Source organism: Columba livia, chromosome 18 (assembly GCF_036013475.1).
Source record: "Columba livia isolate bColLiv1 breed racing homer chromosome 18, bColLiv1.pat.W.v2, whole genome shotgun sequence".
Taxonomy (NCBI): domain Eukaryota; kingdom Metazoa; phylum Chordata; class Aves; order Columbiformes; family Columbidae; genus Columba; species Columba livia.
In genome coordinates this window covers 11285866-11310536 of record NC_088619.1, presented here as the reverse complement: position 1 = coordinate 11310536, position 24671 = coordinate 11285866, and the positions used below count along the sequence as shown (strand labels likewise).

Genomic DNA, 24671 nt, shown 5'->3' with positions numbered 1-24671 from the left:
TGTCTACGCTTAACTGCTGACCTGTCTTAATCATCCCGGTAACTCACACGCTGGAGCAAAGTCATGTTCCAACACGGTCTAATTTTCTAGTGAAGACAAGCGCCGAGAAGGGTTAGAAACAACCGGGAACACCCCGAGATGGCTTCTTCACACACTGAGCCACGGCGGGTCACTGCTCCCCTCCCTCCACAAAGCAGGAGGTGTCTCATCCAAGCTAATTCCTTCCTAAACAAAAATCCCCAGTTGTGGCGGTGATGCTGGGGCTGAGCCCTCGCTCCCGCTGCTCTGATGTTTGGCCAATTATCAGCACCTGGATACTCGGGCAAGAGGGAGGTAATGTAAGAAGGTAATGAAGAAGAAAGAAAAAACACACCACTTTCAAGTTCTCATTGCTTTTGTAATAACACTGCTGCTAGACACCCTGCCCGGAGACACAGCCCAGCTCCGGCCGCTGCAATCCCAGCCGGCTGCGTCGTGGGGACGGCGGGCTCATCCCATGGAGAGCTGAGCCCCAACCCACGGGACGGGGTTGGCTGCAGCAGTGTGTCCTCTTGCACCACGATTATTACTTAATATATATATTTTTTCAGCTTATTATATCAAAGAACAGAGTTGAATACCACAGAGAAGCAGCTTTGCTCCAAAATGTCCCCATCCCTGTGTGAAGCAGCAGAGGTGGCCAAGCACACAGGGCTGCCCCGCTCTGCTCTCTGCCCCTCTGATGATGAATTCCAGGGGGGATTTTGTCCTCCCTGGGGGCTGGGATGGACCTGGGCAAAGGCTGCACCCCCAGAGCTGCTGCTGCACTCGCAGGGGGACAAACCCCCGCTCGGGTCCCCCCCAGCCCCAGGCAAACCTGTCAGGGAAGGAACCAGCATCCTTAATCCCCAAAAGAAGGAAAAACGGGGCCACCAAAAGGCCGTGTGTTCCGAGGAGCAGTGCCTGGAGCCGCAGGAGCTCTCGCCACCCCATCCCACCCCCACAAAGGGGGCTCCGTGGAGCAGCCGTTTCCCACAGCCAAACAGGAGTCACAGACTAATGAAGATCCATCGAGTTCTTTTAAGGCTTTAATTCATTTTCTCCCCCACCCAAGATAAATAGTCTTTTCCAGGGTCTCATCTGGTTTCCCCACCCACTCCTCCTCCAGCACCTTCCACTACTCATCTTCCCTTCTCCTCCCTCTGTCAGGTTTAAGAGAGAAGGCAGATAAGAGAGAGCAACTCCCCTCCCTGTGTTTTACCCATTTCTCTAGTATATCACCCCAAAAGCCCCCAGGATGCTGTGCCGTGTGCCTGCTGGGGCAGACAGGTCCTATTGCAACTTCTCCTGACTCCAGTATGTGACCCACCACCACCGTTAAACCAAATCTCCCATCCCAGGTGTCCCTCTGCTTTGAACGAGCAGGGGCTGATCCCAGCTCCTGCAAAACACCCTCTGGTCCCAGAGGGGAGGCAGGGCCGGGTGACACCTCCCTGGGTCCCCCCGAAATGGCAGGGGGGAAAGCAGAGGTGCAGCTGCCCTTTGCAAAGCCACGGCCAGGCTTGGTGACTCTGAAGAGTCGTCAAATCCTGGGATAAAAGGGAAAAAATACCCTCATAATAAATAACACTGAAGTAACACATTGCGAAATATTTACTCCCTCGGAAAGGCAGCTGTTTGCTTTCAGTGGAACTGCTATCTGATCCTCTGCCAAACGGCGCTGAACGGCTGCAAAAGAGGCTTTGCTGTGGTTGGTGAGAGAAAACCAGGTGCCCAGGAGTGCAAGGACTGCGTGTGCACGGGCATGTGTGCAAGGGGCAGACGTGCGGGAAGTCGCGGGGGAACCCAGCTCCTGCAAACCCCACGGAACTGCTGCCGAGCAGCGAGACCATGTAGGCAACACCCTAATTTTCATTCAACTAATCATATGTCAGCGCAGAGACCAGGGGAAGGAGAATAGAGGAGGGGAGAAAAGAAAGAGGTGTTGATAAAATACTTGTTAGAAAGAAAATTGGATTAGCGGTGCCATTCTGGCCATGAAGTTCTTTGAGCTAAAGAAAATAATAATCTTGTTCCTTTCCCCCCACCTCGCTCCGCAGCCCACAGAAGGCCTCACAGCCAAAACATCAGTCCCTCTAATCTTATTTTCTTTCTTCTAGCATGTATTTTATTAACCCCTTTTCTCATTTAACTGCTATGAATAGCTCAGTGGGTAACATCCTTCTTAGAAAGTGAAAACCTCCTTGGAGATGCGGCGCAAAGAGAGAAATGCAGACAAACTTCCAGCTCCCGCACTCGGAAGAAAAGCCCCCTCTGTAATCCTGTCTGGTGAATCCCCACATTGTACCCCAAGGTGGCCACGAGTTCCAGGTCCCCTTTTGGAGCAGGGAAAATCAGGGAATTTATCTGCCGAAACGAGGGGATTTGTTCCCACATCTATAAGCTCCACAGACATGAAGTGGAGATTAGAAAATAAATAAATGGCTGTGATTCTTGTTGGGAAAGTGCATGTGTATATAGTTGGGCACCCTGAATTACCTTTCTTTTAAGTTTCCCTTGCCAGCTATTGGTCACATACAATTAAATCCACCAGTATGGACGTGGATGGTTGTGGTGATGGGGCCGGGGCTCTATCCCAAAGTCAAGCCCGACTTGTCCTCTTACACCCATGGCAGGATTTAGCGCCCCAGGCACATTGTGGTCAAACTGGGATCTCAGAAAGCTCAGGAGCCAGTCTTCCCACTGTGCAGTGACATAAACGCAGCCAAAGGGAAGAAGAAATAAATTACAATTAAAACATCAAATCCCAGGAGATAGTCCTGCCCTGCGCTGCTGTGAGAACAGAGATTTGGCCTCTCCAAAAAGAAAATACCAGTGAGCTTGGCTGCTGCCTCCTTCCCCGCCAGCAGCAAACCCTTCCTGGGAGCGGAGCGGGCGCAGGATCCGGCCCCGTGCGATATTTGTGTGTTATTTTCCTTGACAGCTGCGGTGCATAGTGGTAAGTGCATGTTTAATTCATTCACAATTTATGGTGTAATGAGAACAATGAGTGTGTCTGAGGGAATAATTGCTTCACGGCGGGGATGCTGGAGAGTTCAAGTTGGTTGGCACCTGGACTTTGAATCGGGGCTGGCGGGGATTGGCTCCGCCGGCCCCACAATAGCCCCAATAACAAAGCTGCCGGGGACGGGGAGGGGGTTCAAAGTCACCCCGTGTCGCCCGGGAGAGCTGCAGGAGCCCTTCCCGGGGATGGTGGCCGGATCCCAGCCCCGTTTACCGGGCACCAGCGAGGGCTGTGGAAGCAGAGCCGCCCTTTTGCAACCTGCATTTACAAGCAAGTTTTTCTGCTCTGCAAATCCATGTCCCTTGAAAAAGCAAGGTTTTCCCACCCCACCTCCAAGACCCCTTCACCGCTTGGTCCTTGGCCACGTCTGCCAAAAAGCTCCTTTTGTTGGGGGTGTGGAGAAGGGTTTGACCCTTCCCAGTGTCCTCAGCAGCCACATGGAGTTTTGGAGGCCCCAGAGGTCAAGAGCATCCATATGGAGGGCCCAGGAGCTCGGTGCGTCTCCCAGCTGTCCCCACGGCAGCTGTGCTCGCAGCCCCCGAACAAAGCTCATTAGGGGGCTCGTTAGGATGCTCAGGGCTTGCTCTGAGCTGTCCTGGAGGAGCCCTGAAATCAAACCACCTCGAGAAGGCTTCAGCCAGAAGAAGGCATCGCGCTTGGCTGCCATACACAAGTGTCCGATTATTGATCGGGCTGAGAGCGGACAGATCTCGTTACCCATCGCAGGCTCTTTCCTGCGGCCAGATTTAGCGCTGACAATAAAGAGATGCCGACAAAGCACGGCTGGAGCCTCGGCCCGTGCAGCACGAGATCTGCAGCAGCTCCCGCCTCTTGGCACCTCGCAGAAACGCGGCTCCGATTTCTCAAACAGACGTGTCAAAGCACAAGCAACAAATCTGCCATGCCACAAATTCACCCCCAGGAGATCATCTATCAAGATGGGGCTCTTGGACCCAGCATTGCATGTCAGAGGGAAACAGGCTTGTAAAGTGCTGCGAGATGCTCAGATGGAAGGTGCCATATAACCACAGAGGCTGCTGTTAATTATTACGCTGTTATATTGGGGAGCTGCACTACAGACCATCAGCACTGCAGCTTTTCCATACATGGACCGCACGGGATGGAGCTGGGTCCCTGTTGTCCTCCATATGGGAAATCTGCATGCTGGGGATGCGCTCGCCTTGGACATCCTTCAGAGATGCTGAGCCCTGTTACACATTAACCCCCGCACGGGGCTCTACAAAACATTTTGAACGTGTATATAACACTTGGGAGCAAACCGAGTTTGGCTGGGGCAACATCTGGGTACGAGAAGATGTGGGCCACGCTGGTCAGCAAACCACTGCAAGGGCTTTCCTTTAGGGACTGGAAGGCACCTTGAAAAAGCATTTAAATGGTTTAGGTGCACCAATTCAAAGCTGTCGCTTGAGTTAGGAACCTAATTCAGATTAAAAGGATCAAGGTTTTAGGCTCCTGTGTCCCCTTGAGAACATTCCACCTGTCTACATGACGGAAATAGCCACAGTTAGGATTGGCAAATAGAGTTTAGGTGCAGAGAGAAACATGAGTTTGTACTCCTGACAGAGAACCGTGTTTTATCCCATCTAGTCTGAGGTTAAACACAATGTTCTGTCAAGCCACATACGGAGGAAAACATGGTTTGGCAGCGGCATCTCACGTAACCACGGTTAAACACGGCAATACCTCCGCGGGGCCGCCGCGCACGATTTGCATCGCGTGGAGCTGCTGCCAGTTTTACTTTCATCTGCATCTCAAGAGCGTCGAGGAAGCAGCGCAGATGTAAATACATCAGCTGTCCCGTCCTCCCTGTGATGCGCTGCCTCATCACCGCTTTCTCTCACCGTAAACCCTGAAACTTCTCTGCCTGGGGAGGGAGAACAGACACTGGGTGCTTAAGGAGAGACCCTGCCAGGATGTATCTTCACCAATCCATGGGCATGAGAAGGTTAAAGCCAATCATGGCTGTGGATGTAAAACGTGAATTTGGCTGGGGTGAGATACCCTTTCCTCCTCCATCCCCTCCTGAAGCTCAGCCCCTAAAAGTCCCAACCCTGGAGGAGGATCCAGACCCACCCCGAGCCCAAGCTCCTCTCTAGTCTTCCAATATGACAAACAGCTCAGGATACAAATAAAACCATCCACAATTGCACATTGTTAATTACCATGGGTGTCTGGGTTTCTTGGAGAACATCAGGTTGTGAAGAGTCTCAATCACAGAGCCCTCGGGGCATCCAAATCAAGGCAAGCATCAAAACCCGTCACTGTTTTGAAAACACAGCTTCAAATGCACACTGGGGAGGGGAAAGGCTGGAACCCACCTGCCCATTAAATAACCCACCCTGGAAGGGATCCCCAACAAAACCATCTGCGGGCAAGGGCAAAGGCTGCGACCTCAGGGCAGGAGCCTCCAGGGACTTATGAGGGTGATCTCAGCCGGGATTAACCACAGCCTGCACCCAACCCCTGCAGTAGCCATCACGCCACAGGCAGCAGTTTCCTTCGCTATGCTTTCTCTGTTGTTCTCCCAAGCCTCATCTTTTGTGCCCATGAAACACAGTCACGTTCATTTCAAAATACTATTTCAGTTTAAGCTTAGCATTTCTCACCCTCTTCTTGCAGTGACCATGTACCTTGCAGTGACCATCTGGCCAAAACGCAGCATCTCCTGTAACAACAGCAGTTGGACCACCAGCCCCTTCTCCACCAAGCACTTCCCAAACTATAGTTTAATGTAACAGCAGCCACAGTTTCCATAGTTCTAAACAACCCACATGCATTTAGCAGAGGCTCGACCCACGCACAGCACTCCTGTTCCTCTGCAAAGACAAAAGCGAGGCTGAGCGATGAACTGGGGGTCACCCGCGCTCCCGGTGGGGACACGCTGGGGCGGTCCAGCCCCTGGCGCTCGCACGCATCTCGGGATGCTCAGGCCCATCTGTCGAGGTGGCATCTTGCCAAGTCACAAGCGGGCCAGATCCTGCCTGAGGCTCAGCATCGCAAACCAACCTAGTGCTGCTGCCACAATGGCGTGGGCTCACCCCCGAGAACAAAGCTCTTGTACCTGTCCTAAAATATGGTTCAGCGTTGCCTGGAGAGAAAGGATTAACCCCCAGCAGAAATATATGGAAGAAAATAAGTCACACAACCCTTACTGGATCCAGCAGAAAGGTTAAATAACTTAATTCCACCAATATACCACAAATGACTAATGCACAAACCCACTTTGCACCACCACAAGCATGGCACCTCACCAACTTACTGTGGGACAAGACCTTGGGGCATCCTTTGCAGACAAGATGCTCATATGAACCTTTCTACGGTCACCCAGCAGCAAACCAGAGCTCCTGATGTTGAGGGCTGTGCACACAGCTCGTGAGATGCTGAAGAATTTTTAGGGCAAGAAGGCAGAGATCTGCACAATATTGCTGTTGAGGCCTGAAGCCCCCAGAAAGCCCCTTTTTGTCAGCACATCTAGGGGATGGGCCTGGACGTAAGTGCAGGCTTCAGGTGAAGTGTTTGCACCTGTGCTGTGTTGAATTAGGATCAGGTGGGAAGTGCCCCGCTGGGAACTGGCTGGTTTGTCCTGCTGCTTTTTGCCCATGATCAGCAAGCAGCCCTGTTGTTGCTGGGGCAGAGTGCGGGGTGGCAGCTGGCCCTCGTTGCTGTAAACGAAGCCAGTCTGCAGGTGCCTGGTTACTTTACTACACCCAATATTTATATTTCAAACTGCAGCACAGCAGCCCAGGGGTTTATGGCACCCACAGAGCTGGCAGGAGGAATCATGGTAAAGGTCTGAAAAAAGGCACCAAAACATCACTAGGGCCACCAGCTGGGGACAGGGCTGGCAGGAGATGCTCTGGGCATGTGCTGCTGCAGAAATGAGGATCCATGCACTTACTGTCCTCCAGTTTCACTTCTTCTGCCTTTACAGTGAGGAACCTGGGCCCTGGTCCAAACCCCACGAGCTCTAAGAGAAGCTTTCAGGGGACTGAAGTTGGCGGTTTTGCTGCTTGTGCTTAGGAGTGAGCTGGGGGAATGCAACACATGAAGCGCCATGTGGCCCATCTTTGTGCTCAAATCCCCTTTCTCTATGCTAAATGCTCCAGGAACAGAAAAGGGAGCTTGGCTCGGGTGTGTGACACAAGCCCCAGGAGCTGGACCAACCAGCCAGAAGTGCAGGTGACAACCCAGAGGGCCCGTTGTTCACTGTTTCATGGCAGGTCTTACACTTTGCACTTGTTCGGATGCAGCGACAAATGAGCGCCCTTCCAGCCGTGCCCAGGGCAGCAAAACGGGTACGTGCGTTTCTGTGTCCGCCTCCAGCAGGATGTGTCCACAGCTCACAAACCCACTTGTGTGCCAAGAGAGAAGGAGCCCAGAGAGCAACTCCGGGTCTCCAAACCTGGATCTGCAGCTCCCAGGTTTGCGGATCAGAGCAGCGAAGGTGTCCATGACATAGGGGGTCCTCCAGTATGAACCTCCAGGGCTTGGTCCAGAGCCAGCTGCAGTCTCCTGGAAGTTTCTCTGAGTTTAAAGGGTTTGGATTAGGCCCAGCTTCATGGCTGTGAAGGCAGGGAAGGTTTAAACATGAGGACAGCAAGTAACTGTGACAAAATTGGGTCTCTGTTATGGAAATCAGGGGAGAAAATGGAGTTTTGATTCTAGATTCAAATCTATACTGAAATTAGTCAGCCAATGACCTCATCTAACAGCGATGAACAAACACGAAGATGACAAGCAAGTGTCGATAAGTCTCAGAAGACGTAACATCATTCCCAAGCACAATTAAACGCAGCCTTACAAACATCCAGGCTCTGACTGCTCATGAAATCCATATGGAGTCATTAGCCTTCTGAAGTCTGTTTTTCCACCACCCTTAGATGCAGAACGAGAGCCTGGCTGTATAAAAATATACTGAGATTTAGGTAGGCTCTGAATTTAAAAAGAAAGAGCCATTTCTGAGGGATCACCTTCTAAAAATGCTTACACTTGAACGTGTCCTGCAGCCTCCACGAGTGCTCAGCACTATTGCGTTAGTGAAGAGACCAGGGTGGTGTTAGAGAGTCCTCAACTGCAGCTCAGGATCACCTTGACCAACAGATTCCTTATGGATTCTAGGTCCAGAATGATAATAAATTCCTTGAAGCCTTTCTTTGGGCAAAACCGGACAAAGTGAACTTCAGCATTAGTTTTGATGGGATCAGACAGCCTTCTAGTCAGATGATGGCTAAATGTGACTGCTATTAAACTTGGCTTCAAATGGGGGAAGAACAACATTCCTGAAGCATAATTCTGGTGAAGAGATGTTATGAAGTTGGAAGTATTGTGTTACAACTTAGCATCCAGCTGATGCTAAAATGCTATTTAGCAAATGCTAAATAAATGATATTTCATCCAGGGCTTGACTTACTGACTTTATTGCCAGTGTCAGATAACATGAAAGAGAGCTGCATAATCACAGCATAAAAGAACAACAAACTGCTCCCAAATGAGCGCATGTGCAGACACGCTCTTATCTCTCACATGTTTGCAGGATCAGATCCTTACTCAGTTCTTTCAATGCTGTTTCAGAAAAAAAAATTATCTAATTTAGGAAGGAAAAGTTTTATTCCATTATCTTAGGGTTTTTTTGGTTTGAATTGACCAACTGCGAATCTTCCACCGGCTTTATCAAAGCAGCACCAGTACCAGAGCACATCTGATTTTAAGTGGGCTTTAGTTGGCAGACTTAAAATTGATCGTGCGTTTTAGTTTCAGTAACTTGCAATTTCTGCACTCTTTGATAGCGCGCTTTAAAGAACAAGCCTTCTTTAATGACAAAGGCTTAAAAGAAATGACCTTTCTGAACAAAATATCAAAGCTTAGAAGAGAGAGTTCCCTGGAAAAAAAGTCTGATTTAAAATGACCTTGTGTTCTGAAACTTTTTCATACAATATCTGACGTCTTTTCCTTTGTACCCACAGAACAAGACCAAGTATAATTTAGTAGTGTGGTGCCTCCGGTACCTTTTGTGATTTGGGAAGGACTTGCAGATAATGTAAAACAATAAATCAGATCTGTATACACATCTCTCAAGACTGCTCGTCCTTCGAATCAAAGCTGCGCGCGTGCTTCAAAACCTCGATAAAACGCTGTAAGATATTCTACCGATCGCGGTTTTTTCTCTTCTAGTCACAATAAAATCTTATTCTGCGCCGCAAAAATCGTTTCTCGGTTTGAAACCACAGTCGGTGCAGATTTGGGCAAGCGACGGGGTATCCGCTGTCGCCGGGACAATTACAGCGCTGGCGCAGGGGAAGGGAGGGCTGGAGGTTTTATCCCTTTTCTTCCAACTGCACCAGAAATGAGCATTTTCGTTACGGGTAACACAAGATCTATGGGCGGCACTGAAAGGAAGCGGCACCTTGCTCAGAGTCACCTCCCTCGGTACTGGTGAAAATGTTATGATGCCTCCTTCTTGTGGGGCTTTATATAGAATGAAACAATCTTTTTCTCACACGGCAAAATGGGTAACATAAAATAAACCAATCAACAGTACAAACATGGCTCTAATCGTGCTGAGGGTGGTTCCGTCAGAGCTTGTTTTACGGGCAATGAAGCCAATGACTGGCAGTTGGCAATTCCTTCCCCAGCAGGTGAAAAGACAGGTAGAGAGAAGTAATATGTATGAAAACATATGAAACGATGTAAACATATGTATGGAAACTCTGCAGTTTGGACACTAACCCCTCCTTGTTAGAAAAATGATCAAACACATGTTAACAACTACAGGAGAACTACAACTAATCTTGAATTTAATTTCTTATATGGTTTATAAGTACCTTCAAAATGGTCCACACACTGTATTTGATGCTGAAGAGAGTTTCCCAGAGTTTTAAAACTCAGATTGACCAAGTTTTACTTTTCTCAAGCTGCTTTTTGATCATCAGTGACATGAACAAGCCAATTCCACCAAAAAGAAGGAGATTCAGGCCTGAACTGAACCCGCTAGAAGAGGGCCCGTGTGGTTGTTGATGGATGTAGCCTCCGCATCCATTTCAAAAGCACTGCAGCAGCCAGGTACCATGGAAAAATGCAAGCAGAATCCAAAATGCCTCGTTTCCTCCTTGCATGAGAAGAGGTTTGACTGCCCCAACATGTGGACACAGCGCACGCAGCGCCGGGAGCGCTCAGCGCTTCTGAAGATCCCAACCATCGCTGCCCCGCGCCCCTCCCAGTAAACACATTTCATTTTACTGCCCGCAATTAACTAAATGCATCCTAACAAACTCCTCCTACTAAAACTCGCCGTTGCCCCAGGCCAGGTTTTGCAGCACCTGCCACAGCACCTCCCAGCTTATCAGAGCCACGACAACCCCATATCTGTAATTAGAAGAATCACTTGTTGATTCAAGGAAGGTGGAAAACCTGCCCATGCCCAGACCAGACTGACAATCAGCAAAGCTGGAGCTGTATTTGGCATGGAGCTCCCTGCCAGCGCTGCCAGGAGGTGGGGGTGGATAAAGCCCAGCCTGCCAAAGCCTCTCCTCATTGATCTCAGTGCCAGGCGGAGATAAGAGCCCAGCTGGCGAGATGGGACTTGATGGGGCTCGGTGGGCACTCCAGAAGCCATCAGGACCCTCTGCACCCTGCCTGGACCGTGGCACGTGAACGCCGGTGCCACCAGGGCGAGGAGGAGAGGTGACTGTCCCCGCCAGCAGCGATACGGAGCGTCCTGCCGCTGCTGCCAGTGCCACCGCCGGACTCACAGGGCAGGAATTTCTGGCCCCCTCTCAAGCACTCAGACCATTAACAGAGCCTTGATACGAATGCTGCCGGCAGGATGGTGCCTTGGGAAGAAAAAAAAAGCTATTCTTGTATCCGGCATATCTAAATTTACAGATTACACATGAACTAATGTACACTCTACCTTGGAGATGGCCAAGAGATAAGGAAGGCTTCCCATGCCCAGGAGGCAGAGCAGCAACCAGAACCCCCATCCAGGTCCTTCAGCTTCCACTGCTGCACAAACCTCAGCCCTGCAGACCCTCAGGAACCTGCTGCGATTTACCAGGATCATCCACGAGACCCTCATGCAGAATCAAGGCCGTATGGGTTACGACTCTTTTTCAATAACGCCCCATAACTGTGTTATCAGTAAATGACAAAGGACCTTCCCATGACCGGTGTAGGCAACCCCAACAATAGATAGAACTGGCAACAGTGGCTGCATTTCTCATCATGGTGCTTTCATTCTCACCCTGAGACTTTTCCTTGAAACACAGCGTGAAAATATTTTCCCAGTTAACAAAGCCATACAAAACCCTCATATGCACTGTGGCTACTTAGGTGAGTGAGATGCCCAAGCAGGACAATAATGGCAAAACAAAATAGTACAAAATAATAATATTTTAATATTATGTAAACACATGGACACAGAACAATGTCAAAATATGTTAAAATATCTTAGACAATAATAATAGAAAATGGGATTTTCTTCATGTATAAAAGTGAAAAGAATGGTACTGGGAAGTAATAACAAAAATATTAGTGGAAACTCGACTTGCTGAGTAAACAAGCTCAGCATGGAGTCAAACACACAGGATATCGAAAGCATAAGACTGAAATAAGATAATAAAAAAAATAATGGAAGGAAGATACCACTAAAAACATGCTGGCACGAGCAATGGATGTGTTGTCGTGAACTTCATTACATTGTATGTGCTACCAAAACAGCCACTGATCTTTGCATTTGAATTTACAAGAGCCAAATCTTCAAACCTATTCAAAGCAGTCCAGTCGGCAATCGAAGAAATCCAACAGCTCCAGCAGCTACCTGAAAATGAAGAGATTCTCATTAGTTATATCTTGTTATTTTACTCTCAAACCACAACGGGCTGATGCCAGAGCTGGCTCTTGTCCCAGCCCGTCCCCCCTGCCAGCCCATTTGTGGCCTGGCCTGACCTAATGGTACCCGATTATTCACCTTTTAAGCAGCTGTTTCCCTTCAGAATAAGTTTGAGACAGAATGCATGGCTTGGTAATGCTACTGCTGCTATTGGAGAGAATCTAGAGCTTTGTATTTATCTAACAAAGTTACCTACGCTGGACAAGAATCTACAACATTTTCAGTTTCCAATTAGCTTTATCTAATTCTCATTAACAAATAGTTTAGGATTAATACATTCAGACAACTTTCACACTGTTAATATTTTTACAGATGTTTATATATCTTACAAATTTTGACGCTATTTTTACAAGCCCACACTCTTATTTGCAGAAATGCTCGTGTGAGATGTGCAAGTATCATCAAAGTCTATACATATACAAAAGATGGAGTGGCTTTCCTAGGAAGTTTCCTTTTACTCACCTCTGCATGTGAATCACTCACTCTAAGGGCACAGCAAGGCTTTTTATTGCTGCAGCACTTGCCATAATTTATATTGGAGGGTGTAAATGGCTGAAAAAAAAGCTCAGGCTCATGAAGATCCGGTACTTTGAAGATGTGATCTGTAAGATTACTCGTTGCATCATTGTTTTCTATCTTAAAAGGAGGTGGCATCACTGCAGCGCTGCAGCTGTGCACCGAGCCACTGCCTCATCATGAACGTCGAGGCAAAGCCCAGACTTGTAATGCACCTGCGAGTTCTCTAATCTTGCTCTAATAGTACTGACTAAGCTCTGGGAAAATTCTTAGATGCTTGTTTACTGAAAATAAGGATCCTTTAAAACTGCAACCATGTTTGAGTGTTTTAATTAAGCCGTAAAACTTCAATAACTGGGATCCACAGGTGTGAAATTGTACAAATTGATCAAAGATAATCTCATACCTCCTGGCGTGGTAGGTGTTCAGCTCTTCCTGCAGGACAGAGACTCTTTTCTGCAGAATATTTACCTGTAAAATACATCCCACGTGAAAATGATGTACAAAATTCTAATTAATACATTTGCACTCATTTCATAGAGGGTGTCTTTCTCATTTATCCTGCCTAAATAAAATGCAGTAACGTTTTAGCTGCATACCAGAATTAACAGTCGCTAGAAGATGGTTAGCAGGGCTTCCCTGGCCCTGCTCCAGCCGCGCACTATCCACCCCTTTAGGAACAGAGTCAAACCAGAGTTCAGGCTCAGCCTGTGGTACCATATGGGTTATGCACAGGTTTGGAAGCTCCAGTTCCACCACCAGTTCCCATATGATACTTGTGCTCTGATCCTACACTTTTGCTCTTGCGATGAAGGTACTCACCTGTTCCTGCGAGTGTATGAAAATTAATGTTTATTAATACACCGTGTCTGCTGTTGGACGACTCATCAAGAGCAGACAATTGGGCAGCGTACTTTACATTTAGCAACGTTTCCAGAGAACTTTGCCCAAGCCTCAAGCATTTCTTTCTTGTCGTTTTGTTTATTTTTATCACTGCTCGGTGCGTTTACCCAGCTTATCCTCTTCATCCTCCTCCAGCAATAAACAATCCCGCCAGACTCCGTGGTTCCGCTGCCCTTCTTGTGCGATGTTTTCAAAGAGGAACCTCAAGGACTTTCAAAGCCCAGGACACCTGTGCCTCAGCAAGGGCCCTGAGATGCCCGCGTCCCGCTGGAAATGCAGCCGGCAGCCTCGTATTTCTGGGACAGCACCCAGGTTTTAGTGCATGTAGTTACTTTACTCTTTTGCAATGCTGCTGCTTAGAGAAGCCCCGCAGGTGGATATCAAATTCTATTTTGTGTTTTTAACTCATTAAAAGGTGTAGTACCCTTATATTAGCTGCAGAGCAACACAGCGCTAATAGTCACCGCACTTTAAAAATAGCTTTTTACCATCAGCTGGAAATAGATTTCCCCTTAACTCTTTATTACCCACAAGTATTTATATGAGAAAGAGCCATCACTTCCATTAGGAATCCTTTGACATGTAAGCAGAATTATTACAACTGTAGTGTTGAAGCAAAATCTGGGATGAAAAGATACAATACAGCAGCTCTCAGGGTGAGGACACTGAGGGATGACTGAGTCAGAAGCATGTGAGTCTTGCCATAATTTGGTTTTGAGATTTATTCAGTATGTTTGCCCAGAATTTAGATGGTGATAACTTCTTGTCTAGAAGAGATGGTTTAAAAGTCGAAGATGAATAACACAAATTTACCTGAGATTTTAAAGATACAATGGTGTTTTCAAGTTCCTGTCTCAAAGATGCTGGCATCAGACCTTTGAGTGTGGTTTCGTATTCTTGTCGTATATGGGTCATCTGTAACAGAACAAAAAGAAATGTATATATAGGTGGCTACTCCTGGAAGCGAGAGAGTAACATTTTTGCTTCTTTTACCCAAACTGGAGTTTAAATAAATGCAGAATTGTGATTTCAAGGGAAAGGGAAGCAGAGAGAAGAAAGATCAGCAAGGACCTGTAAAGAGTAAAAGAGCCTAAAAAGAGAAAGAAAGGAAAAAGAAAACAGGAGAATAAAGAATATATAGAAAGGAGGAGAAAAATAGCGAAAATGAAACAATAAGGCATTTGTTGGGACATGGTCTGAAGAAGCAATAATCATCCCTAAATCTTTTTTAATAGAGTATTTATACAGACACACATTTTGCAAATTGATAGTCTGTAGTTTTCTTTGTGTCTTTGGTGGGATCTGAACCAGGTCAGCAGAGCGACGTTTTCCCCACACTCCCTAGACAAGGTGAATTACTGTTTCCCAAAGTTTTTTACAAAATTCCTCAACTTCTAAGTGCTTTTAAGGCCTTTTCTTACTTATTGTGCAACTATTTTTCATTGCACTTTGTGTCTTCCTCAACTTCATTGACGCTATGGGACTTTGAACAAATAGCTTCAAGTATCTTAGACGTCGTGAGATCAGATGTTCACACCAAAATGAGTCCTTCTAAATGACTTATTCAACTGGTGCTGAGTAAACAGTACGGTTACAAAGCGATGTTAAATGAAGATGCATCAGTTGGAATTGTGCTCCGTGTCTTTTTTTTTGGCTGAATTTGCAGAATCTTGACCCAGGAAGACGCGGGGAGGCCGGTTCAGCTCCGTCCACCGAGTTGCGCAGGGCTGGATTGGGGCCTCACATCTGTACTTGACTTCCAATAGCACTAACCGCTTAACTCAAATTAATCAAGCACTTAGGTGTTTTTCTGGATTAGCAGCTGAATATGTAAATAAAGGCTAAAAGGGATTCAATATCAGATTAACTTATAAAATATCTTTAAACTTTCAAACTGCATCTTTTTTTCCCAATGATCTACACACCGACACCATTTTGTGCTCATTTTCTGTTAGTTACCAAATTGCTTAAATCTACCGTTGCGGCCACAAATCAAAACCTCAGTCTCGCATCTGCAGAAGCCACGAGTCGTAACCTCCAGCTCGCAGGTTGTGAGGAGCACACACCATTGGGAGCCACAGAGTTCACTGCCAGATGTGCCAGGTACCACCTCTCGGAAAAAGCACGTCACGCCAAAACACGCATTATACATAATACAACTATCAATACAAAAGGAATAAAACAATCTGAGGAAACTTTAGGAAAATTCTGCCTATGAGTCATTCCAACATGCAGAATAAATCTCCAGATCTCTATGCAAATAGGCAATTAGAGGCTTTCCTTGTGAACAGCAAGCGATGCCACTATGCAAATCTAAAGGAAAAAAAAAAGGGTGAGACAGGAAACCTTGTTTGAACTCTGCTTGTATATAAGCCAGTGATCAAAATTTATGTTTTTGAAAGTTACTCCAATAAATTTATGCTACTACTTCTCTAAAGGCTTACAAAGTTATGCATAGGTGCTTTGCCAGGATAAATATTTTCTGAGCCAACAGCTGACTTGGGTGGAGACCTTGATAGAGCACGAACATATATTTCAGTCAATTCAACATGTTGCGTTTGTTCTTGGTGAGACAGGAGCAGAAACAGGCAGCTGGAACAGCAAAACGCTCTTATTGCCTACATTTTGAACAATAAAGATCTATTTCATGAGTAAGAGGATCTGGACGATCACTTTGCCAACACGTTGGGGTGACCCAACCAGCACAGAAACTCTGTCCTGATTCGCACCCAAGCTCTGCACTTGCAAACAATTTACAGTTTTATTGTAGGAAGGTGCAACAAAAGTTATAATAATAATAACAATGTTCTAATTATGCAACTGTCTTCTTTCAACGAGGTCACTGGTTTTAATGGTTTAATCTGGAACTGTCCTCTAAATACTCACTTTTGCAATGCTGTTAACATTTGCTGTTAATTCAGCAGAGGAGCAAAGGGATTGTTCACTTTTGACTAAGGTGTTTCTTTGAAAATCAGGAAGAAATATATACTGTGATTTAAAGCACAGATATATATTACTGTGTCAGCTGAGAACGGGGAAAGAAAATGAGAAGCAAGCCCTGGTAGCTGCAATATTGCTCAGGGCTGATTTCTGACTGTTTCGGAGAGAAGACGCGCACTCTTTTTGTTCAGTGAAAACTGTTCTTCGGGATACAACTGCAATTGGTTTGTTTGCTAAGGCAAAGTAAGTTACTTTCAACTGCGCTCACTAATAACTGCATCACAATAGGATGAAAATAGGATCCCAGCTGTTTCCTGTCACATTATGATAAACAACGTGCTGATATTTTTGGCTGAGGTTACTATCAAGGTTTATTGACCCAAGAGATTAAAATAGTGCATGGCAAAAATCTGAATCACTCCTTACAACTGAAAAATAACATATAGCAGGCTAATGTATACACATTTTAAAGGGGGAAGGCTTTCATTTTTAACACTTATTTTTGACCAATGAAAGCTGTGTCTGCAGGGATTTTTCTTCTCTTTTTGGTGCCTTAAAGGCTTTTTTGTTCTTTTATAGCCTCAAGCTGCCTCCCTAGGATCCACAAATACTGTGTCTCCTCTTGCCCTCTTGAGAGATGTTTTAAATTGCAATTCTTCAGCCCTCAGGAGGGCTTTGGTCTGCTGGATGAGGATAGCTCTATTTCATTTACTGTTGTGTTCATTTTTCTTCAATCCTGAGAAAGTGAGGGTTTTTTTCTGAAAATTCATTTTGGTGAGTTGATTTAATCCACGAACCCCCAGGAAGGTTTTATAGCTTTTAATATTAAGCTGCCACACTGCTCTTTGTTTATTCAGGTTGGTGGGTAACATATGAGGTTTAAAGTTTTACCATCAATCATCTTTGGTGTCAGGAGAAGCAAATGAAAGCTGAAGTTGCCACACATAGCTCACGTGTGCTTAGTCACACAATAAATTAGAAAAAAGAGAGAAATATTCATACAGTCGAAGTCATGCAAAAAGCATGGAAGCTATAATTGCACAGACTACCATGAGATCTTGCCATAGTTGGGCATTGACCATTCTCAAAAGAGAGAAAAGTTGGTTTTGATGCCCAGAAGAGAAATAAGCAGTCAGGCCTGGCCAAACGCTTTTCAGTAACATAAGACAGGCTTAAATTTTCCTATTTCAAGGAGTGTTCAGGTGGCACAATTCAGTTTTGCAGCTACTCATGATTTGTAGAAGCTGCTGAAGGATGTTTGCGGGGCTGGGTTCTGCATTGGCCTGCAGTGCTCATCTCTGAAAGAAGATGCGAAATATCTGCTGTAGCAAATCCAAAGACAGGTTACGGTACCAAAAGGGTACAAATAACTCCTACAGCCTTAGGCAAATCATTTAATCTCAGACTAAAGTCTCATCCTCCCAAATAAAGATAATAATAATAATATTGCATGGGTCAACTTCATTCAGGAGGTGTGAAGATTACTGAAGCAATTTTCTGAAAGCACTTTGAAAAGGGCAAGCAAAGGACAAATTACTACAACGCCATCCCAATTAAAAAAAAAAGACCAAATCAACAAAAAAACCCAAACAACAACCCAAAGAATATCCAAGTCATGATTAATCGCAGCTCATTTGTGTTCTCCATAATTGCAGTGACTCCTCCGCTCCTCAGCGCTCTGGAACTCTCAGGGAGCACCGCTCGAGTCCCACAAAACCACCATGGGTCTGTATGGCCCCTCACCCATCAGCGGGACAACGTCTGCAACCGAGGAACCACAAAAACCTGAAACCACCAAAACCTGAAGCCTCCTTAAACTTCAGGTCCCTCACCGATTTCATAAGACAAAATGTAATTTGAGCTTGAAATCTTCCCCAATGATTTTTCCTAATGAGGAGTCAAATGATGTATCATTTTTTTTATATTAAGAACAAAGCCTGAACATTTGTCTTTTCACAGTATAATTAAATACAAATATCCGCTGCTTTTTAGTCCACATCCTCTCTTATTTCAGGCAGTGGGAATTTCTGTTCTTACTGTGCAATGCACATTGAAATACGATTCTTCCAGATTTAGAGAAATAAAACGCAATTTGATACAAATGTTCTCGAGTTCTTAAGAAAAGTAATGAACGCTATAAATTGCATGAATTTGGCTCAGCTGAAAACAGTAACCGAGCAACATCAGCTGAGCGAGTTATTTTGTCAAGTGTACACCATGCTGCTCTCCGCTGAGAAAACGCCGCTGCAGAACCTCCTCTGTTCTGACAGCCCCAGTAAAACACAAATTGGTGCCATAGCTGTCCTCTTTGTTTTTCTGTCTTTAGCCAGTAAACCATCCGAGCGTCCAAAACATTTTTGCTGTGTTGTTTTACTGACCCGCGGGGACCTGCAGTTAGGCCGAGCTGCTCGCTGCATGCTGGGCTTGCTGCTCTAAGTCGTGGTTTTATTCTAACCTGCGTCCAAGAGGCTCTATTACTTCAGTGGTTTGTATTTCAATATCTTTCTTAACCAAGATGTCCCACCTGGAAAATCCTGTTTGCAGCTAAGCAATACAAGTCTATATAATTCAGAGCTGCAAAGAAACAGAAGGCAGGCAAAACCTTTTTTAGAAAACACCACCAGTGGGCTGCATATGGCGAGAACAGCATTCTTGGGATTACACGAGTTGGAGGGGAATAAAAGCTTTCACTGTCAACACCACGGAACAACCAGGAATGTTGTGGCTAGAAAACCCGCGCTGTTCTCTCAGCCTCCCCCTCTCCAGGGCTCTGCTATTGTTCCAGCTGCGATTTGGAGGATCCCCGACTTCTCTTCCCCTCCTTCCAAATGACTCATGGCAGATGCCATCTTTGTATTTCCTTCGGCTCTTGCTGGTGATGTCCTTCCATCCATCGGAGAGGTCCTCAGCGTGCCAGCAGCGGTCCTGCGGCTCCCACCCCCGGCCTGGAGGAACAAACCTAACCCAGCCCAGCCCCAACAAGCTGACAACACATGGTGTTTGTTCTGACTCTGTCGATTCCTAATACGCTATCGAGATAATTAATTCTGAAATAAAGCTACAAGCATCTTCGACACCACCGCTGGAATGCAGTTATGTGTTTTGGCTTTACATGCCGGTATGTGTTACCTTCTCTATAATCCTGGGCTGGTTCAGCAAGTCAAGGTTTTGGTGTCTGACACGCGCGGGTGCTGAGCGCTCGCTAACGACAGCCAGAACTGACGCTCAGCAGGCGCAGGATGAGGCTCAATGTTCTCACAAGGGCTGCGTGAACACGCAAATCTTCTTAGGTAATAATCAGAAGCTACTTTTATTATCACTATTTCTGCTCTTCTAAGAACAAATATCGAATCGGCATCTCGCCTGGAGAACAGGCTGCCGGGTTGGACACGGCTGCTGCGCTCCCGGGTGGACGTCTGGGTTTGTGCCGATTAAATTGCAAACAAAACAATACTTCGGAATCTAAATGAAGTTAAAGACCAGCAGAAAGCTGGCCTTTTCAGGGCTTTTTAGCTCCATCCAGCCACCTCATCAGCCAGAAAAAAATCAATGGGACACTCCACTAATTGAGCACACATCACTGAGGGCCTGCACTGGAGATGGGGTGTCTCCGCTCTTCTTGTCTGTCATCCGACTGGCTCCTCCATGCACTGACATTTCTTTTTCTTTTCTTTTAATTGCACACATGAAATACCAGCATCATTGCCCCTTGTAGTCCTACTTTATACGCTTCTGAAAGAACAAAATTCCCTTAACCGATAATTTGCAAGCAAACCACAGATACTCTAAAATGATGTGCTGCTCTCTTAAAAGAAAGATCTCTTTCGCATTCGCTGCTGTTTAAGACGAAGAGCTAGAAAAATGACATTTAAAAATACTCCCTAATTCCTGCATGCCAGCATATGCTTCTGTTCTTTTCTGGTCAAAATTATCTTTTCCCTTTCAACTGTTTGATCTGTAGTTTCTGTTTTACCGTCTTTCTCCAGCTGGCCGCTTCGTTCCAGCAATTCATTCTGTTCTGTGAAGTAGGTATAGATTTGTGTATTTTCCAGTTGTGTCTGATTACCAAAGCCAACATTTGATCACTGCCTTCCACACGTACATCATCATCATCTACCTCCTCTCCCTTTGACAGCTGCACGGTTGCTGAGATCCTTCTCTCCCGCAGTTCCTGCCATATGGAGCTCCTGGGAACTTTCAACTCCATTGATTTCCAGCTCCTTTCAAATCCCACCTGCAAATCTGTTTTTCTGTGCTTGAATCCCAGCTTCTATCTCCTTCTGCTAATCTGAAACTTCATGCTATACAATAAAACTTACTATATTCTGCTTAATTCTGCATTCCTTTATAGTAGGCCATTAAAGAAAATGCTATACAAAATATTAAATATGTCAAATGCAAAGTTATGATTTATTCTAACAATCTCAGTCTTAATTAAAAATATGGGGGTGCTTCTGTATCAAAGCGATTAATGAATGTATCAAAGGAATGGCATGTATAGTTGATACTAACTGCCACAAAAGTGGTAGAACTGGGCTCCAAATAATGTCAGTAATTATTTTATGGTGCCTTCATCAACATTGCCATACACCTGTAGGGGCACCTATATCTATGAAAGGCCCCTTATAGAGAAATAACCAGAATCAGTCTGATTCTCCCCCAACAGCCTCTATGGTGAAGTCTGAAAAGAACACCACACCGAGGAATGACGTCCTGGTCTGTGAACGCCAAACAGCCCAACCAGCTTTCTTGCTGACATCAGATTTGTCACGGCTTGTATGTAGCTCTCCAACATCTTCTTTTCAATAGAAATGTTTTAAACTTGATATTTGTTCACCATAAGCAGTTGGACGAGAAATCTTGGATGGTGCAGATCTCCAGGTGCCAGCCTGTGGGGAGCGACGCCCCTCGTGCTGTTTGTCTCTTCCATTTTTCACAAAATACATACGTATTTGAAACGCTTTATGGGTGGAAACCAGCTGAAGGAGGCAGTACGGTCCTGATCCAGTAGTGGCAGAGCGATGGATGGACAGAAGCCAACGGGCAAGGAGGGCAGGACCCTCCTCAGCCCCGCAGAGCTGCAGAAACTATTTTAATGTGACTATATTCGGTGTCCCTGTTCTTGGAAGTCACAGCAGAAACTTCTTTCAGGTTCTCGTTTCTTCCCCGTGGCACCAGAAGGTGCCCCAGGGGTTAATCCCCGGTCCGCAGGCGGTGACGGTGCCAGGGCTGCTCTCCCGGAGTCACTTCTGTGGTGAAGATCCTTCAGATCTGGACTAAGCTCTTCTCATTTCTGTGGGAGCAGAAATGGGTCCCTGGGGGAAAATTCTGGAAGTGTTTCAGTGACGTTGGGCTGAAGCAACCGGAGCAAATGGCAGAATTGCATCAGTGCCCCCAGTGCTGAGCGGTTGTTTCTCAAAGCGCTACGCAAAACAAACCGGCTCAAACCCTCCTCACCTGCAGCTGCACAAAGCAGAGCTTTTCATTCTTAAATACCTAACCCAGAGCTTTTTAGCTTGATTTTAGATGACTCTAACACGTTCTGAGAATGACAACCCTTTGAGAACGTCTGGGAATTCACAGCAGGGGCCCCAGAAGCACTGCCTGGATTTCACAATTATCTGGGGCGCCTGAGCTAAAGTCCTGTACCCAGGGACAGGTTTGGGTTGTGCCCAATTTCCTGCAGCGGTTCACCCACCTCCAGATGGAGGAAACTCCTCTGCTTCCACGTGATTTTATCAGATCATGTACGGCAGGACACAGAAGTGAGGGCAAAAGTTCTCTGCCAATTTATCCAACTGCATTTATATCTCTGCGATACCTTCAAAAATGAACCTGAAAAGAAATATGGACCTAAAGCCCTAAACGAAAGGGATATTAATAGTACTCAAGTCTTCCAGCTATCGTGTATTAAGAACTACTTGGGACCCGCACCTTGGACACGGGCATTGCTCATCTCTGCCTTACTCTTCCTTTACTCACAGCTCCACGAATCTGCGGGCCCCAGCACTGTTCCCATCAAGGAGAAGGTGGGGTAAATCTCAGAAGTTCTCTGTGCTACACAGCAACTGAAATTGCAGAACGATGCACCACGGCGCTCGCCTGAGAACAAATGTATTTAGTTGGCATGGAAACAGTAAGTTCGGCTGAATGTGGTAAATATCCGGCAGCCATAAAAAAAACTTGAGCAAGTCGGAATAATAAACATTAAAAATGAAAACTTGCTGAATGCTTTTGAATCATAGCTCTTTTACAATTATCACTCCTGCTTTCATTTCAACATGAGTGAAATCCACTTAACAAACTGAGCTGTTCCATTTTATTCCAAATACGTCTACGGCATCCTTATTCAGATAACTCCTTTCTCCCTTTTTTATAATCTATTTGAGAAAAAAGAAATTAAAGGGCTAGAAATCTACATTGGTATTCTCCTTCATTTCCTCAGTAATATTCATGAATTGAACATAATTGATTTTCTGTCTTCAGAGAATCTCTCTCCTTTAAGACTCTATTTGTCACTTGACTGCTCGGAGGAGTATTCCTATGGTGTATCTACAGTGATGCTACTTCAGTTGTTTGCCAATTCCCCAACTAGAAATTTTACATCATATTCAATCCACCCCTATAGTTACAAACATTAGAATGAGGAATGAAAAGAATAGGGTTTTTTTCTGAAACAATTCTTGCCTGTAATTCTCAAAAGAGAGATTCTTGGAGCTTTTCAGTACACTGAGATGGGGTGATTAACCTTACAAAAAGGAATTTGAAATAAGGGATTCTAAAGAAATCTCAGTAATAAAGCAAGAAGATCACTAGCATTAATTTTTATACATGCTCCAATTCAGCAAAATTTGTGGCACATCTACATTAATGGATTCACTAAGGCACATGCTTAAGCTCCCAGTGATGTGCGTCTTTTTAATTACACATTTACAGGATGTAAAGTCTGCCGTATGAACAATTTGGAGTTTGTAACTATGACCGACAATCTCACAAAGCCATGGCTCAAGGACTTTTAGCAGAATGAGAGATCTTTCCATCAGAAATCTTGTCTTACATCACATCCAGGCACGTATCAGAGACAACCAAGCGATACGCCACAAGAGTACACGGCACAGGAATGAAAACTAAATGGGATTAGTTGACAAGAAGCCAGTTCCCACAGTTACATATTACTGACATATACAAAACTACCTCATTGCGTTGCAAGGAGAGGTCTGGATGCACCCAAATTTCCTAGGAACCTTCCCAGATTGCTTTAACTGTCCTGGAACTACATATCAAGAAACCTATATATAAAAAACTATATCTATTAAGTGTGACTTACACTTTATTTACTGCTAGTTTGCCACTTTCCATGAAGACAATTACATGCCTCAAGAAGTTAGACATCTAATTTTTTAAGGAAACATCCAGCATTTCGAGATGAAGTTCTGAGACTCCAGTCAACAAGTACAATAATATTACTCAACACATGGACCATTGTCCTAGAAAACTGTGCTTAGCAGGGACAGGACAACCTTTACAGAAATGATCAAATTATTCAGGTGAGTCAAAGAGGGAGAAGTTCCCACTTTTGACAGATGTACATTCATCTGCATTGGAACGCGTAACGTTGCCATACTGTACCACTGATGAAACAACACAAATATAACGTGATCGCATCTACTCACACTGTAAAGAGGATTGAAAAATAAACAGGAGAAAACACGACTTCGCAGGAGAACATGAAGTATTGGAGTGAAAAAGCTCCATAACAACAACAGCTCATCTTCAATGGCAGCACCACGCTCACCTCTAGACAGCTCAGGACTTGCCACCAGAGCCCTTTGAACACATCGCCCCCCGTTATTGGTGGGATAATTATAACAAAGCGAGGTTAACTCTGTACAATATCCAGAGGGTTATTGTAACAAAGGGTTAAGCTCCGTGGATCTGTCAGTCACTCTTGGAGACTGAAGAGTTATAAGGACATTGCACTGAAAAAAAGACAAACGTGGAGCGCCAAGATACCACCCAACAAGCCATAATGAGAAACAGCTTTTTATTTTTAATTAAAAGCACAACAAAATGTTTTTTTCATGTCTCATTCATTTGTTTGTTATTGTTATAGAATCAAAACACAAGATTTTTCCTTTTAATGAAAAACAGAAGCTGTTTAACCCTATCTGCTCCTTATTTACAGAAATGTAAGAGCTCCGAAAAGTGGCCTTTGTAATAGCGCCAGCACAAATTCTCACGTTTTATGCAATTCTGATTCAGACAAGGTTTGATAAAGCAACAAGTTCTAAGATGCTGCCTTAAATATTTCAATTCCCTAATCAGCTAATGAGCCTTTAGCTGCTGTTAACACTTGATGAA

At 45.4% G+C, this 24671-nt stretch overlaps 1 protein-coding gene across 7 annotated transcripts in view; it reads right to left on the bottom strand.

Moving 5' to 3' along the window:
* Window positions 1–11434: 11434 nt before the first annotated feature.
* The window catches only part of CEP112 (centrosomal protein 112), a 145017-nt gene continuing 131780 nt past the window's right edge, over window positions 11435–24671 (bottom strand). For all 7 annotated transcript variants that reach the window (XM_065034976.1, XM_065034980.1, XM_065034982.1 and 4 more), the window contains 3 exons: window positions 14184–14285; window positions 12874–12938; window positions 11435–11879 (listed from right to left, as the gene is read on the bottom strand). In XM_065034976.1, coding sequence (XP_064891048.1) covers window positions 11876–11879; window positions 12874–12938; window positions 14184–14285 — 171 coding nt within the window. In that variant the 3' untranslated portion in view covers window positions 11435–11875. The remainder of the gene's footprint in view (window positions 11880–12873; window positions 12939–14183; window positions 14286–24671) is intronic.